The following is a 14,891-nucleotide window of genomic DNA, read 5'->3' as shown; positions in this document are numbered from 1 at the left end:
TCATGAATTATGTAACCAAAAGTACATATGGCTACATTTAATTTTTTAAATGAATGCTACGAAGTGGTATGACGCCGTTCCTTTATGCGCATACTAGCTGGGAGACATATGGACAGCTTTCTCGCTATTACCTGTTGGTTCAGTTAGCGTGAACTTGAGACACAGAGAGGATGACAACCGCAGTCGACAGCAGCCTCTGGTGGATTTACCAGGGAACAACTGGCATGAATGGCACTCGCGAGAGAAATTCGAGATCTTAAAAAGCGTAAACAGCGGCCTCTCGTGGATTTGCAAAAATAAAAACTGTAAAAAAAAATGTATCTCTTGGGAGGTAGACATACATTTTCAGAATGAGCCTGGGTTGAAAAAACTATTTTAGAATTAATACCAAGAAAAAAAAAAACAGAATAGTGTTATATATTTTGCTCAGCTATGGGTTTACACTATCCAAATATTTTTGAAGAATGGTCAAATAAAAAGAAATAAGTTATTTTAACAAGTAACATTGACCATGTCCTGCTGTCACCATGCTAATTATGTCACACACCCTTAATTTGTTTGTAAATCTTAAAAGAGAATGCAATGATATAAGTTATATTTATATAAGACAACAATTACATACACTTGAAGTCAAAATTATTAGCCCTCCTGTGAATTTATTTTTATCATTCATATATTTCCCAAATGATGATTAACAGATTAAGGAAATTTTCACAATATGTCTGATAATGTTTTTTTCCTCTTAAGAAAGTATTATTTATTTCAGCTAGAATAAAATCTTTTTTTTTTTTTACCATTTTAATGGTTCGATGGATTAACCAAATAATAAAAAATAGGCTGCGTATTTACTTATGGGTGGGTCATGGGTGGATAATATTAATCATTGGTTATGCAAACTTTAACTACTTTTCTAAAATATTAGGGTGTTCTGAGTAATTGTATCTGACAGGCTGGCACAAATATGCTGACATCTACATTCTCACAACGAGTGTCTGAGTTCTCTCATCCTTCCAACAGAGTTTGTTCTTCCGAGGTAACCTGGGAACATGTTCAGTGCTGCGAATACATTCCAAAAGCATTTCCTGCTTATTCAAATTTGTCATTAATATAAAAAAAAAGTTTATTTTAGGCTACTCTGAAACTGTAAATATTTCACTTTAATTTTATTTAGGCTAGATTATTCTTTTATTTATCAAACCAACACAATATAGTGGACTTGTTTCACCTCAAATGTTATTTGTTATTCTTGTTTATTGATAACTGAGCAATTTCTTTTTCTCAGTCCCACTCGCGGCAAGTTTAGGCGACGGAGTGTTTATTAAGCAAGCCTGGAAGGGAAATATAAATTTCAATTTTAAAGAAAATATCATAATATTCAAAATGAATCATAAGTTTGAGCCTATCAATGTCGTAAGGAATGCCCTAAAATAATGTAGTTATTAGTTGTCTGCAAGCATCAGTGTTTACTGAGATTGAAATAATATTTAAAAAATAAAGTAAATTGAGATAAGAAATATTGTTAAAGAAACACTTGTGACTGCTTTGAGAAATAATGTTCGTCCTAGACCTAATGGGATGACTGATCATGAAGGAATGCATATAGTCTGGCGCATTTGTTACCCACAACAAGTCAAGATTGCATCAAGAAAAAAATAATTGCAATGAAAATCGCATAATCTGACGTAGTGACTTTCATAACCAACAATAAAAATCGTGTGATCAGACAGGCGATTTACTGTAACTCCATTTGTATAATTATGCATATAGGTTGTTTACTTAATCATTTTAAGGCAACAGATTTATATACTTTTTTTAAGCAAAGTAAACTACTGTAATTGCTTTTTACCATCTACACTTATTTGTTTAAGTTGGTTTTCTGGTCAAAGCTTTTTTTAGTTTGTAGAAAAGTAGAAACAGCCCCAAATAACCTTTTAAAACCCCAATCTAAATAAACTGGATGATCTAGATTGAAACAGGCAGTGTTTTTTTTTAGCATGGAGCTTGGCTAATATCATACTACTGTAAAATGCAGTAAAATGATCCTCCATTTTCCGTTGGTTCCTCCCCAACACAGCTCATAAGGATGCAATGAAATTTCAGTTAAGCTCTGAATTATAAATAAAGCCTATCTGTGGACCAAACGCACATGATTTGCAGCGCTGCCCAATCGTCACACTCCTTCCTGCATCTTCTCCGGCCAAAAGGGAAACATGGCATCACCACTTATTCTCTCCTTTAGTCCCTCTCTCTTCCGCTTGAGCCACATCACAGAAAACCTGCAGCCGCTACACATGCCGAGCCCAGACACGCTGCTTGTAATGGATGCCGTGCTGTCTTCAGACACACTCGCTGCATCACATTACCATGTACAGGAGGCCGCTGGTGGATATGTGCTGATTCAGAGTCAGCGTGTGCAGTCTGAGTAGAGAGTAATGAGGCTATGTGGAGGCACAGTGCCCTGGAGCAGCCAATGCTTCACTCAAGTGCTGTGATGTGAGGCCAATATCAAAGTCCCTCTTTAAAAGTCCACAATGCACTGCAGTGAGGCCCACAGATACAAACCTGAAATCACACACAGGCCCCCCGAGGGGAACCCAGACTATTTAAACAACCATTAAGAGCTCTCTATTCAATATTCTGAGGTGCTCACAGAGGAGAAAAGAATCGAAACGGAGAAACAAAGACAGGGTGAGGGAAAAGAGCCTTTGGCGGGGATGTCCAGTTTATGAATGAATCATTCCCTTTTCTGTCAATTTATTTGAAGAACTGCTAAGAATTTAAGAATGATAAACAGTGACTACATTTACATGGACTTCAGTAATCAAATTATTTGTATTAATCTAAATAGGGCAATAGTTTGGTGTTAACATGAGTTGCTTTTTGAATGTTCTTTCATGATCCCGTTTTACATGTTATAGCACATAATTCAATTAATGTCATGGTGTCACAACGCTATCCACATTTCTTTTGAAGTTTCATGTCATTTCGGGTGTTTCATTTTTATGCGTTGACTTTAACTGCAGTTCGGCACTTTCACTTTCATTTAGGAACATTTCATGCATGCCCCTGTGACAAAGGAGATATTGGATGAGAGTATGAACTGCTGGAAGAGTGTTGTATGGATTTTGATACCGCACGATCTATGGGGAAAAACACCACCGCATTTCGTGATGCAGGTGTCTGTGGTCCTTTACTGACTCGGTAGGTGCAGAGAATAGTGTAAAAAACAGTTGTGTATGTATCTTGACGCAAATGGTAATAGTTTGGTTACTTTGTTTACATGTGTGTACTGCACTTCAAAAATGCGACTAAAATCAGCATACTTCACATGTCTTAATTTGCTTTCTGTTTAGCTCCATTAAGAACTTAATCGGATTAAATTAACCAAAATTTGCTGTTTACATTGTAGACTCTTAATCAGAATTTTGTCTCAATTGTATTAAAATTGAATTATTGGTGACCATGTAAATGTTCTCAGTTAAGCATTTGTTGTATCTGTGTAACTTCATGAAGAATGTGAGCGCAGGTTAAAAAAAATGAAAATGAAAGAAGTGTAATGAAAAGCATGCAAGGTCTCGAGATATGCTTTTGCAAAGTTGTTTAAACTTAATCATCCTTATATGAGATAAGATGTGCAAAATATGTAAACATGGTCAAAGACAGGAATTCATGGGAACACTTGAATGCCTAAATCCATACATTTTTCAATTACTGTTATATACTGACCTTAAGTATATCCTTATCTTTATTAAATGTGGTGACTGACATTTAAAAGAAGATAATGGTTTTCAATAAAATATACATTTATTTATCATTATAAATAGAATAAAAACTTTGGTCACACTTAATATTAGGTGGCCTTAGCTACAATGTACTTATATTTAGATTCATTTCTTGGTGCATATATTATTATAATGCACTTATTATGTATATACATGTTTTACAATGTACTTGTATATTAAATACATGCATGTAAATACAACTTTAATTTATTACTGTAATTACATTTATAATTACACTGTTAACGTATCCTTAAAACTACCCATACCACCAAATCTGTATCCCATACCAACCATACCCGCATCCACTTTAATAGTACTATGTGTTTTGTAATACAATATGTATACAAAATAAATTAATGACATTTATTTTTACATTTATTATATAGGCAACAGGGACTCAGTGGTTAGCACTGTGGGTTTCCTTACTGTGTGTGTGTGCGTGTGTGTGTGTGTGCGTGCGTGTGTGCGTGCGTTCGTGCATGTGTAAATGAGAGTGTATGGATGTTTCCCAATACTGGGTTGCAGGTGGAAGTGCATCTGCTGTGCAAAACATATGCTGGATAAGTTGGTGGTTCATTCCCCAGTGGTGACCCCAGATGAATAAAGGGACTAAGTCGAAAGAAAATGAATGAATGAATTTATCATATACATGTCATACTGTATATACTTGTTTGGAAGTACACTATATTTTGTATAACTGCAGGGTATATGCTTCACCACTTTACTGCCCACCATACTCAAATCCTCTTTCTGATTTTAATTGTAATGTAATAATGTGTGAAGCTTCATTGGAATTATTTGTTTGTGAAAAGCATTATACAAATAAATCTAAATTGAATTTAATTGAACATTTTTGGGCCACTTAATATAAAGAGGGATGAAATCTACTAAGTAAATAAAGAAATGAAAAGGCTTATCTAAATGTAGGATATTCTACATTGTTATAGTATATTATATGTGCCTCATTAAATCAGGGTTTAGACTAGATTAAAATCTTTATTTTTCTTTATCCTTTAAAGGCTCAATTCGAACGATAATTGCATCCAAACTGCATGGCAAACCCATTGCAGCTAGATTTACTCTTATATCAAAAGAAAATACTAAAAAAAATACAATACTATCTTAAATTAATCTAAAAATACAAACACTTTTAAAGTGTTGACTTTTTTTCTTACTAAGTTCTTTCAAAGGATGCAGCCTCTGTTATACTGTATATCACTTTTGGCTAAGGGGTGAAGTTTTACACCAATTCATGAAGCGATTCCCTGAGATGAACTGGATGCACTGAAGACTGAGTGTGTGTAGGCAGGGAGGAGTTGCTCTGGTCTTGAGGAATGTGAGGTGGGAGAGGCAGCTGCAGATTACAGATGTGCCAGCCAGTGAGGGGAATTCCCACAAGATGCACACAAACACTTAAAATGTTGAAATTATAGTCAACATTTCAGAAAAAAAAAAAAAAAAAAACGCTTGATGAGAAAGACAAGATAAAAATAATGTTCTGCTGATTCCAAATGAAAGTGAACATCCTCATGCAGAACTTACTGTGAAGAAACAACTATAATAAAGTTATATTTTTGTTAATTTGACTGAAACTTGTAAAAATTACTCTTTGATACATATATACGCATGACACAACAAATAGTAAGAAAAAATTTGCCTTTTTTTCTTTCATTTTTTGCCTTCCTCTAAATCAAACCTATATACTTAACGTTACTGGGATCACACTTGAGCAACAAGAAGCCTATATATAATATATCCTGTGAGGAATATTTTTGTTTGATACTACCAGGATGCAGAGAGCAGGAGATTGCTTTGAACTGAAGTAAATAACCTCAGGCTTTGGGAAGAAATTGCCATTTTCTAAAAGCCAAATAGATACGTGCACAGTCAGTCAAACACACATCCTTTTAAAACTTTACAGTGTGCATGAAAACATAATCTCTAGGATTTATTATTGTCCAGTATCTGCACCTTTTGTCTCCAAGGGTTATTAGCAACAAAAAATATTACACATTTGTATTTTTTTTTTTTTTGCTGTCTTCAGTAGTTTGTTGTTTATTTTTTCATTTCCAACTGTGAAATATATATATATATATATATATATATATATATATATATATATATATATATATATATATATATATATATATATTTTTTTTTTTTTTTTTTTTTTTTTTTGAAAGACCAAGAATAACATTCCCTCTCACCTGAGTCCTTTTATGCTGAAAAAACGATGCTTGGAATTCACTGATAGCATTGCTCAACACATTGATAACATTATGATAGCAGGTGTTAAACTGGTGTGTTTCTTCATACAGCTGTAGCTCAATGGAAGTGTAGGGTTGAGTATGGATATAGGATCCCACTGGTCCTTTTTTATTCTGTCACCTCACAATGGTCTCCCCTCCCTCTCTCCTGCCTGGTCCTGCAGATAAGCCAAAACCTGCACCTCCTCCCTCAAGTTCTTCTCCAGAGTCTGAGCAGGTGAGCAGCCTCAAATAAGTCTCCAAAGATTACACATTTACTTTCAGAGCAGGCAGTGCGGCAAAACCAACAGCAGAATTTCAATCTAGCCTCCACCGTTTCCCCTTCCTCTTTCCCAGCACACCTTGCCTTAATAAAACCTGGCTATCTGTCCAGCATACTGAACGGTTATAGCTGGGACTATTACAGAGATAAGGCGAGACTCTTTTTTCACTTCTGCTGGCCCTCTTCACTGTCCATCCATAACAGAGCTGAATACGTCACGCGTGAACCCTCTTTGTGCTCACGTGGCTCTAAACCGGACGAACGAGCTCATGCTGAAATCAGTCGGCTTTATTTACTCTAATGGTCAATGTGCAACTTGAGTTGATAGAGTAAGCTCACTTTGGTTAATGTGTAAGCAGAGGGTGAGTCTTAGCCAATTTGAGTCACAAGCATGTGCAATTCTTTCAACTGAAGGTCACATCCGGTATTACGGTCATATTTCATAAGATGCATAGCTTTCGGTTTGATTGAAGCATGTCAAGCGTTCGTTCTTATCAAATTTTTTTATTGACGTGAGTCACTAAGCTCACATTGGAAGGGAGAAACTAAAGAGTGACTGCATTTCTCGTGTAATTGCAGCTTTATTCTTCATAATTTAAATTTTATATCTCGTAATAGGTCTCAGAATATGGTTTTATTTCTTATGTTAAATTTTATACTCATAAAATTGCCGTTTTTATTTCTAAGTCGGAAATGACCTCCATAAAAAAGAGTGCATTGTGATTCAATGAGCATGGGTCGAGTAGAGGACTGTCAGATGAGTGTGCTGGGGCTTTATGGGTCGCGTGCTTACACACCCTGCCTGCGCATGTCTTTGATGTGACACACAGCGCAGTTGTTCCAGCTGCTTTATCACAATCCTTTACTCCTAACCCTGACCCTATCCACTGTGCTCATAAAACTCCTCTTACTGCTGCCACAGTATTGCCTAGTGTGCAGCTTAACTTCATTAAATCAGAATTAAGAGCTAAGTTCACATTAAAGAACTATACATGATCCTAGAGAAACATAGGTCACACTTTATATGAGGTGTCTTTAACTACTGTGTACTTATCTGTAGTTTTATGTATTAATGTGTTGCTTTTGCTGCTACTGAGGTGGGATACGGTTGGGTGCATTTAAGGCTGGGTTAAGAGGTAGAAGCTTGTTCGTATTAATTACAAATATAAAGTATTTTTAGTTTAAAAGTCCTAAAAACAATATTTTTTATCAAAAGTTTCCCATAGTTTGTGATTGTGGGGTTTTGTTTGTTTACAAATTAAAGCTGAAGGCAGCGCTGAAAGGGACCTCGCACCCAGGCTCACCACCGCATGGACAGAGAACAATGGACAAGAATAATTTAAGCTGATCTTAAGAAGAGAAATCACAAATGAACCAGTGAATTTTCAGACAGACCAGACATTGAGTCATGAGTACTTCCTCCTCAATGGCGATACACTGAACTTTGTCAGTCTGCTACGAACACCCCCTTGGACTGGATGAGAAAGAAAACAGAGATCTACAAAACTCTAGATCTTCACAACATCACAAAGGCCTTTGGATTAAACTAATAGAACATGGATTCGATCTGATAAGATTTCTAAAAGGAGTTTGTTACAGTGTAAAACATGGAATTTCCTCTTGCGAGCAGGTGATGCTATGACGGAACCAGAATATTGGCATGCAGACATGTTCGGGTCAGGACTCTTAATAAACATGTAGATTTGAGGCAGCTCAGACAATGCATGCCTGAGTTATAAGTTTGTGAGGCTGCCACAGACACATCACTTGACGATACATGAAAAGTAGCTCAGGGGCAACTTCGTCAAATGTGTAAAGGTGGCAATGTTGACACATCTACCCTTTGAAACCCATATCAAATATACATTTTCACCACTTCTGATGTGTGTGCAAAGTTTTGTCCATTTATTTTTGCAAAGAAGAAGAAACAGAGCGATTCCAATAGGGCCTCGCACCACAATTGCACTTTGATTTCTGCTCTCAACAAAGTTAACTGACTGACATTTTTAATAGTTTGAAATAATTTATTGTCTAGGTTGGTCAGACTTCGTATTCACTATGATGTTTTAGACTATTATTTATATCAATAAAGGTCATTTAAAATTTTGAGTATATTTTTCATCATCAAAAGTCAACAGAGCAGCAAAAATCAAGGACCTACAGTATAATGCAATTGAAACAGTATATACAATAAAAAAAACTAAGCATAAAAATGTACACACTAAGTACACTGTACTAAAATTATTTTCAATGTTAGTACAAAGTAGTTAAAGATACTGGAAAATTAAACGCCACTATTCTTGTGAAAACAGGAATTAATGGATAAGTTGAATTATTTTGTAATCTCCACAGACATACATAATTATTTTTATACAGTACAAACTGTAAATTCTGTCCCCTAACCCTAACTGTCTCTCAAAGAAAATGTTTAATTCCAAAACACATAAATTTGAATTCGGGCTGCACTGTGTCGCAGTGGGAAGCATGTTCACGTCAGTAAGAAGGTCGCTGGTTCGAGCCTCAGCTGGGTCAGTTGGCATTGGTACAGGTGAATTGGGTAAGCTAAAATGTCCATAGTGTATGTGTGTGAATGAGTGTGTATTGATGTTTCCCAGTGATGGGATGCAGCTGAAAGGGCATCCACTACGTAAAACATAAGCCGTTTTGGCAGTTCATTCCTCTATGGCGACCCCAGATTAATAAAGGGACTTAGCCGAAAAGAAAATAAATGATTTAATTAATCTGAATCATTTTGAGTTACTTGAACACTTGAAATGTCCTCATAAACTGTTTACATTTTAATTCCCATGTCATTATACACATTTGTGTCTTCATAAACCACATAAACCTGCCCACAGCTATTATTTCGTTTAGCTTGTGCCTCCAGAGAGTTAACTAAATGGAGTATTTCATCTCTGAAATGCAGACCTTTATTAAGTAGAGCAAGAATATAAAGGTGTTTTCAGCACTCTGCTATGTGTGCGTCTGTGTTTCTGTGTGTGTGTGTATGTGTGTGTCCATCCTCTCCTCTCTCAACAGGAACTCTTATCACATAATGAAAAACAGCCAGTGGTGAAGGGACTGTGGGCACAAGGACAAGTGATCATAATAGAGGACGTTAGGAGAAAACATCAGAATCTCTCCTCATAAACCACATGAAAGGAAAACCTCTAGACAAGCCCTGCAAATAGAAACAGAACTAATGCTTCTGAGAAGGATCACGGAAGGACATTATAATATTAAAAGTCGTGCTTTCCGGTTCATACTGTACTTCTCTTTCAATCTTTTCCTTCTTAAGCTGCTCCAACAACAGTGTTCAAGTTGGAAGAAGACATTATGTTCCATCATACTTGGCTTCTACTTGGTTTTCAGGGTGTTCAGGACGTTTCTGGGTCACTGTCATTGTTACTGACCCTTCAGTCTCTGGGTTTGCAGCATAGACTCTATCAACTGACTCATGTCAACTGACTCGCTGTCAGTGAATCATATGACATGAAAAGGAGTGAAGGATGCTGTAAAGTAGCTGAGACGGTTCTGACAAGCACTGTTCATAGTGAAAAAAAATCTGGTAGCTTGAAAAAAAGGAGGTTGCCGATAGATAAAAAATAACCCAAAATACCAAAATCAATGCTGAGCTAAAGCTAATATAATGACAAGATGCAGAAATCTATAAGCCTCTTCTTAGATATCAAAACTCTTAAGGTCAGCATTTTTTAATTTCTATAAATTTTCCACCATTTGAATGAAATTGATATGTTAAATGAATGGTAAACGGTTCAATAGTAGAACTTGTGTTTACTTTGAATGTTGATGATAATTATTTTTTCAGATATTTGGGGATTTTAAAGTTGGATTGTACATATTGCATTTCAAAAACACATACATACACTCAACGACCACTTTTTTGGTACACCTATCCAACTGCTCATTAATGCTAATTTTTAATAAGCCAATCACATGGCAGTAACTCAATGCTTTTAGGCATGTAGACATGGTCAAGATGATCTGCTGCAGTTCAAAGTGAGCATCAGCACCTTTGGGATGTGGTGGAATGGGGACTTCGCATCATGGATGTGCAGCCGACAAATCTGCAGCAACTGTGTGATGCTATCATATCAATATGGACCAAAATCTCTGAGAAATATTTTTAGTACTTTTTTGAATCTTTGCCACAAAGGATTAAGGCAGTTCGAAAGGCAAACGGGAGTCCAACCCGGTAATAGTAAGCTTTACCTAATAAAGTGGCTGGTGAGTGTACATTTTAACCTACTACTTCAGTAATTTAAATACATATGTGACCCTAGACCACAAAACCATAAACCAGTAATAAATGTCAATTTCAATGCAAGTGTGAGTTTTCCAATGATATTGAATTTCACATATAATGATAGGGGCATCACGGTGGCGCAGTGAATAGAACAATCGCCTCACAGCAAGAAGGTCACTGATTCAAGCCCTGGCTGGGTCAGCTGGCATTTCTGTAAGGAGTTTGCGTTGGTTTCCTAAGGGTGCTCTGGATTCCCCCTCAGTCCAATGCGATACAGGTTAATTGAATAAGCTAAATTGGCCGTAGTGTCTGTGTGTGAATGCAGGAGTGTATGGGTGTTTCGCTGAGTTAGATTGCAGCTGGAAGGGCATCCACTGCATAAAGCATATGGTGGATACATTGGCGGTTCATATCGCTGTGGTGACCCCTGATTTATAATAAAGGGACTAAGCTAAAAAGTAAATGAATGAATGAATATATAATGATATTTATGATATAAAATAAAGTTGATATTTATGATATAAAATAAAATTGATTTATTTGCAGTCAGAAATGTACCAAAATACTTTATAGAACATGATCTTTACTTAATATTCAAATTATTTTATTATTAAAGAATCCTTATGTTGTCTTAAAATTTCTTAAAAATCTCCTGACATATGGATAAACATAAATATTTCAAAATTTTAATAATGCTTTTTTATTCATGATTTTATATATTTTTAATCAGCTGACAAATTCCCTGCGGTGCCCTCATGATCCAGACCCTGCACTACAGGATATGTTTTATTAATTTCCTTGACTTTTCCATCCCTGGAAATAACCCTGTCAAATTTCTATCCTTTCCAGATCTGTGGAAACCCTGTATAACCCGATACTGTATTATGGTGTGACCACAGTCATTTCTCGCAATGGAAACTCTCCACACAATGAGAAGGTAACTATGCATCATGGTAGTTAAAACTGCCTGCCTGCTTTCATTCATGCATTCATTCATTTTCTTTTTGGCGTAGTCCCTTTATTAATCTGGGGTTGCCATAGCGGAATGAACCGCTAACTTATACAGCACATGTTTTACGCAGCGGATGCCCTTCCAGCCGCAGCCCATCTCTGGAAAACATTCACACACACTCATTCACACTCATACACTACGGACAATTTAGCCTACCCAATTCACCTGTACCGCATGTCTTTGGACTGTGGGGGAAACCGGAGCACCCGGAGGAAACCTGCGCAAACGCAGGGAGAACATGCAAACTCCACACAGAAACACCAACTGACCCAGCTGAGGCTCGAACCAGTGACGTTCTTGCTGTGAGGCGACAGCAGTACCTACTGCGCCATGGCGTTGCCTTGCCTGCTTTCAGTTGTTTATTATGTAATCAACATGTAAGTAATGATGCTCAATACACATGAACAACATTAGCATGCTACAGTTTTAAAAACCTACATAACAGTGAACAGAATGAGCAGAAGCATTGGCACTGAGTCACTATTGCTGTAGGTAGATCAGATATGACAGGTGGCCAACACAGAGCAGGCCTGCAGCTGAACCTCTCCATCTTTACACTTGATTTCCCTCTCCACTGCATACAGTATGGCTCAGTGCCCTAAGAGTGGCCTGAAACACTCTCTCAAGAGACGGTCACTGCCCATAGCTTCACCCTGAAGTTACCACTCAAAAAAACTGCTTACTCACTCTGTGTGGCCCACGGTCAGCGGCGTAATCAAACTCTGCATTATTTATGACCATCTTTCACTCCTCCTTCATAACCCCTCCTTTTGTCTGTCTATATTTCTCACATCATATTTCTGTATGTTTTTCATTATATATTTTATCACACAAGTTCATGTATGAAAATGGTCAACAAAAATGAATTTAAAGTGTAACAGTTGAGACAGTTATATTATAAACATTTATTTATTATCATCAAATGTTTTTTATATTCCCCAATTAATTATGTAGGATAGAAATAGGATAGAAAATACACTACATAATACTTAAAACATAAAAATAATGAAAATAAAATCAAATTTAAAGCATACATATAATAAAATTATTTATTTATTTATAATGTTTTCATAAAAATAAATAAATAAATAATAATAATAACACAAGCCAGTCAATTCTTAATAATAGGACATGGAATATGGTTTAGGAAAAAAAAAAGATGGATTTCATGTGGTTTTAAAAAGTTTATTATATATCTAAATCTAAATCTAATCATTAAAAGAAATCAATTGGAGATTACAAGAAGAAAGAATAAATAAAAATATAAAATTATAGTTGCAATAATATCAGTAGTAATAGTGATATTCATAATCATAATAATTAATACAATACAATTAATACTTAATATATAATGATATTTAAATTTTGTCTACAATATCACAATATCACATATTTTAGAGGTAAAAAAATTATTGTTATTATTATTATTAATAATATTTCAAGTGTGTAAATAAATAAATAAATAAATAAACAAAAAAATTAGTAAATAAATAAATAAATAAAATAATTAAAATAAATAAAATAATTTAAATAAATTTAAAAATGTAGTTAAATAAAATAAAATAAAATAAAATAAAATAAAATTAAATTAAATTAAATTAAATTAAATTAAATTAAATTAAATTAAATTAAATTAAATTAAATTAAATACAGCTTTTAGGTTAAGCTATTTATTATGAAAGTAAATGTCTGAAAACGTGTTACACATATGTGTATACAAGAGGATCATTCCCTACCTTCCCCATGGGTTTGGGAGAGTCCCAGCTCCTGTCTAAAGATGGGGGAATCTGGTAAACATCCTGTGTCTGGTTCACAGAGGGTGGCACCTGGTACACGTCCTGCCCGGGACACTGCCCTCCTGCAGCGGGTGGCACCTGGTAGATGTCCTGGCCTGGTGCGTTAATGGAGGGGGGCACCTGGTAGACATCCTGTGTAGTGGGAGGGTACTGCACATGAGTTTGCTTCTTTGCTAAAGCAGGGGCCTTGGGTTGGGGCTGTGGAGTCGGGGGGCCGGAGGGCACCTGGTAGAGGCTAGAGCCATGGCTGGGGGGCAGCATGTAAACGCCGTCTGGGTTGGTGGAGTTGGCAGAGCCAGAGGGGGTGAAGGCGGGGTGCATGGCCGTGTACTGGGCTGCAGGGGGTATCTTGTTGTAGGCACTCTGAGGCAGGTTGATGAGGCTCTGGGTTGGGCTGGGTTGGTTCGCTAACTGCTGTAGCTGCTGCTGTTGCTGCTTATCATACATGCCAACGAGAATCTTCAGCCGGTTGCCAGGAACAATTCCTTGCCGGCCATGCAGCGAACAGAGCCACCAGCCTTCCAAGCCCTGCGTGTCCCGCTCCAGCACGGTCATGATGTCGCCCTTCCGAAAGGACAACTCGTCTGGAGACTCCGCCACATTGTCATACAGGGCTTTTGCCAACACATTCTGCAAGAGAGAAGAGAGAAAGGTTAAGTTTATGTTATAAAATGAAGCGTGTAACTCAAAATAGAGGGCGACACGGTGGCAAAGTGGGTAGCATAATCGCCTCATAGCAAGAAGGTTGCTAGTTCAAGCCCTAGCTTAGTCAGTTAGCATTTCTGTGTGGAGTTTGCTTGTTCTCTCTATATTCGTGTCGGTAGGTGAATTGAATAAATTAAATTGGCCATAATGTATGAGCATGTGTATGTGCATGAGTGTGTAAAGATGTTTCCCAGTACTGGGTTGCAGCTGAAAGAGCATCCTCTGTGGTGACCCCTAATGCATCAGGAGACTAAGCCGAAGGAAAATAAATGAATAAATAAATCTAAATATTAATATTTGCTGTTAATACTAACACTCTGCTACCAAAACAACTGGACTGTGATTGAAATTGCTATTGTCATCCACATTCTTTTCATTTGCTTGCTTGTTTGTTGCAATTCATGAACTTGTTTATTCAATAGTACAGGTACATCACACTGAGCACTTCGGTGAGTGTGCCATAGAGCATGGCAAAATAAAAGGTAAATCCCAACACAAAAGGTCAAATAAGACACATTTGAATGCATGTTAACACCACTTATGATCCAGATTACTGAAAAACTTATGTCCATAGGTGTAAAAAGGGCCTCAGAAGAAAATAATTTTAACTTTATTTGAAATAGCCATCTTTTGATTTATTGCAATTTGCTGTACTGTCCACTTTTGAATAATTGCATTCTTCCTTGCTAAATAAATGTATCAGTTTACTTACAAAAAAGCTTGAAACAAGTTTGTGTGGGATTTCTCCGGGTGCTCCAGTATCCCCCACAGTCCAAAGACATGTGGTATAGGTGAATTGA

The 14,891-nt window shown here is 36.5% G+C and overlaps 1 protein-coding gene across 4 annotated transcripts in view; it reads right to left on the bottom strand.

Annotated features, from left to right (window-relative positions):
* Positions 1 to 14,891, bottom strand: part of bcar1 (BCAR1 scaffold protein, Cas family member) — a 181,048-nt gene that overhangs the window by 36,478 nt on the left and 129,679 nt on the right. For all 4 annotated transcript variants that reach the window (XM_087292457.1, XM_087292458.1, XM_087292459.1 and 1 more), the window contains 1 exon segment: positions 13,327 to 14,016. In XM_087292457.1, the coding sequence (XP_087148583.1) occupies positions 13,327 to 14,016 (690 nt within the window).

Source organism: Danio rerio, chromosome 18 (assembly GCF_052040795.2).
Source record: "Danio rerio strain M-AB ecotype USA chromosome 18, GRCz13ab, whole genome shotgun sequence".
NCBI classification, from domain to species: domain Eukaryota; kingdom Metazoa; phylum Chordata; class Actinopteri; order Cypriniformes; family Danionidae; genus Danio; species Danio rerio.
Note: the sequence above shows the minus strand (reverse complement) of the source record. Positions and strands in the feature narration are given on the sequence as shown.